Source organism: Triticum aestivum, chromosome 2D, assembly GCF_018294505.1.
Source record: "Triticum aestivum cultivar Chinese Spring chromosome 2D, IWGSC CS RefSeq v2.1, whole genome shotgun sequence".
NCBI classification, from domain to species: domain Eukaryota; kingdom Viridiplantae; phylum Streptophyta; class Magnoliopsida; order Poales; family Poaceae; genus Triticum; species Triticum aestivum.
The window spans coordinates 140,596,657-140,599,962 of NC_057799.1; the positions used below are offsets into that span (position 1 = coordinate 140,596,657).

General features: G+C 51.4%; 1 protein-coding gene across 1 annotated transcript; it reads right to left on the reverse strand.

Annotated features, from left to right (window-relative positions):
- Positions 1 to 381: 381 nt before the first annotated feature.
- On the reverse strand, positions 382 to 2,802 carry LOC123052232 (scarecrow-like protein 32). The gene has a single exon (XM_044475358.1). The coding sequence runs from the start codon at positions 2,084 to 2,086 to the stop codon at positions 707 to 709; it is 1,380 nt and encodes a 459-aa protein (XP_044331293.1). The 5' UTR covers positions 2,087 to 2,802; the 3' UTR covers positions 382 to 706.
- Positions 2,803 to 3,306: the final 504 nt, after the last annotated feature.

A 3,306-nucleotide genomic window follows, 5' to 3' on the forward strand; every position in this document is an offset into this window, starting at 1 on the left:
ATAGTTATTGCACATCTAAATGACTTAATCAAGCATAAAAAGGAAAAGAAACATAGAAAAGAAAGTACCTACACAAATCTCGCCGTTAAGATCAATTTTGAGTATAGGACTTATATGTGCAATACTTATCGCACATCTAGATGTGCTTTAGTAAAACTGATAAAATTTTGAGATCTTTAAAACCTTTGAATGTATATGGCATATGGCTCTCAGATTTGTCAAGGTCCACATTCAAATTTTTTTCCTCACCCTAACCTCAGCATCGACCACTCACCAAAATATATTCTTTGTAATCTAGAAAAGTTTGAGGAAAGCTTCATTTCGTCCTTATCTTTGGTCGGCATTTGTACTTGCCAGTCTCCAAAATGATATCTGATCATGTTCTCGGTATAAAGATCATTCAACATATTTTTCAAGAACAACGCATTCTTCATTTTTCATGAGTGGGATCCATAATGATCCAAGGTTCCCTTTGTTCATTCTTCTACGGTGTATTTGTGAGAGTCTATCATTACAATGATCAAACTGATCACTTCTCTGCAGTGAATCAGCTAGTAGTAAAAACTAATTTAACAGGACCATCTTTCATATAATGAACATGCACAGAAACCAACCCTAAACCACATTATCCATGCAAGCAATGCGGGCATACACCTACACACTCACTCACCTTGTCAACCGCAATGCATCCCGCACGTCGCCTAGCTCACGACGGTGCCCACGCCGAGGCGAAAACAACGTTGTGCCCCTTCCATGTGAGCATGAGGTCGTCGTCCTCCCGCTTCATACCCCAACCGGCCGCGTGCTCATTCAACATTGTCCGTATCTCCCCGGCCGCCTCCTCGCCGAACGCCACCGCCCGGAACCCCGCGCCGCGCATCCTTTGCCCCCACCTCGCCCGGTCCTCCTGCCGCTCCACCCTGTCCACCCCTTCCTGCGCCAGCACGTTCTCCACCTTCCACCCGACCTCCGCCTCGTACCACCGCCGCTGCTCGCTCCCCTTGGGCAGGAAGGTGTCCACGGCGTCGTACGGGATCCACAGGAAGTTGAACGCCGCCCGGAGCCTCCCCACCACGTCCCCCGCCGTGAAGTCGGCATCCTCTTCGGCCACCACGACCAGCGTTGGGTCGAGGGTTCGGATGGACTTGAGGAGCATGGTCCGGAGTGAGACCGACTGAGTAAGGCTCACCGACCCGGCCGTCTCGTCCGGCACGCTGTGCAGCAGCATGTGGCAGTTGACGATGAGCGCCTCGGTGCCGTCCGAGACCAGCTGCTGCACCCGGAGCTGGTCGACTAAGGAAGTGAAGGCGTCGGCCGGCGAGGTGGGCACCATCCGGAAGTCCATTGTCACGTTGCGGGATCGCGCAAAGTTGACAAGCTTGGCGCCGAGCTCGTCGTAGGACATGTCGAGCGCCGGCGGTGGCCCGCTGCACCCGACATCGGCGACGGTGAGCCGGAGTATCGGGGGGCCCTCGGCGCGGCTCGCGAGCATGTCGATGAGGGTCGGGATCTGCATGCAGTGCGTCGTGCTGAGGTCGACGACGTGCACGACGGAGAAGCCCTCCACGGCCTCAAGGATGGCGTGGTTGGCGGCCATGTAGCCAAACCGGTGCCAAGGCGTGAGGTCGACGAAGCTGGCGAGCTCGACGGCCGTGAAGCGGTGCACGTGGAGCGCGGCCGACTCGACCGCGGCGGCCACGGCCGCGGTCACCGCCTTGCACGCCCCCGTCCTGGAAGCGCGCGCGACGAGCGCGCAGAGGAACGCCGCGGTGAGCCGCTGGTTGGAGTCCCCGTCGGCGGGGGCGATGTTGTTGAGCACCCAGAGGATCTGCTGCGTAAGCGTGGCGTCGTTGGCCTCGATGGCGTTGGCGCAGTGCACCAGAAGCTGCTCCATGCAGCCGGCGCTGTTGAGGTTCCCCAGGGAGATCTTGGAGGAGGGCGGCAGCGTTGGGAACAAGCTCCCAGCAGCCGGCCAGGGGCGTGCCCTCGGCGCGCCGACGTCAAGGAAGAGCCCTAGCCCTAGCCCGTGGTGCCCATTAGGGTAGAGAGGCGGTGCAGTCACTGCAGCATGGGTGAACTGCATCATGTAGGGGGGTCGCGAGGTGGGTGGAATGGAAGGCAACAAATTTGCGACGCTGCGGCGATGATTAGAAAAGCGCAAAGCGGCAGAGCTAGTACACGTCCAGCAGTTTGAGGAGCGGATTTGGTGCTTGTACAAGGCATATATAGAGGGCCGTGCACTCGCTCGCCCGAATCAGAGATACAGCCTACAGCTACACGTGCTTTCCTTATGCCAATAGAACTTTGGGAACGCGGATCAAAGGGGAAACCAAGGGAGATGGAGAATGGAGAGAGTTTGATTGATTCATCAAGTACGTACGTACAGGGAATATTTCAGTCAAGGGATTTGTATTTAGCTAGCTGGCTAGAAACCATCTGGAGCTGGAAGAAAGGGCAGGGAAATTAAAATCTGTGTTCCATGTATGTATGTACCATGAAACAGGATCGAGATCTAACAGCACTATTTTATGCAACTAGCTAGAAGGAATCGACAGGATGGTTAATAAGCACATGTAGTACATGCATGCTTGAAATGGATCGACTAGCTAGCAGCTCTGCTGGTATTTGAATCCAAGAGTGAAAGCTGGGGGGAATTGTGCTTGTGGGTCTGTAGTAACTTGTAAGCTGGAGGAGAAACAGGTGCGCGAGAGATTGAGAAGAAGGGGACCTAGCTAGGGGAAGGGGGAGGGGAAAGGAGGAAGGTTTACAGGTCACAACTCAAGGTCCATAATTGTAGACGGAATTTTGTGGTGGTTTGTTGGATTGTTGTGGATGGGCAGCCTTATAGATGCTATTAGTCTACTGCAATTATCAGGATAACACCATGTTACAATAGTTTAATAGTACTACGAGTATAGGATATTTTATTTTGAATTAGATGTACTCCCTTCATCCCTCATCTAGATACGGATGTATCTAATACTAAAACATGAATTGATACATCCGTATTTAGACAAATTTAAGACAAGAATTTTGGGACGGAGGGAGTATGTTTTAGTGTGTTTGTTTACTCATTCATTCCGCAGGTAGTCTATATTGAAATATTCAAAACATATAATATTTATGAACGGGTGGAGTAGTGTTGTTATCTGGTGCACATACTTATCGCAGAAATGAATAAAAATGAATGTATGCTAAAATACATCTAGATACATTCATTTCTCCGACAAGCATTTCAGGACAGAGTGAGTACTTTGACAATTACCTATAAGGAAATTATCAAATACTCCCTCCGTTTTTAAATAT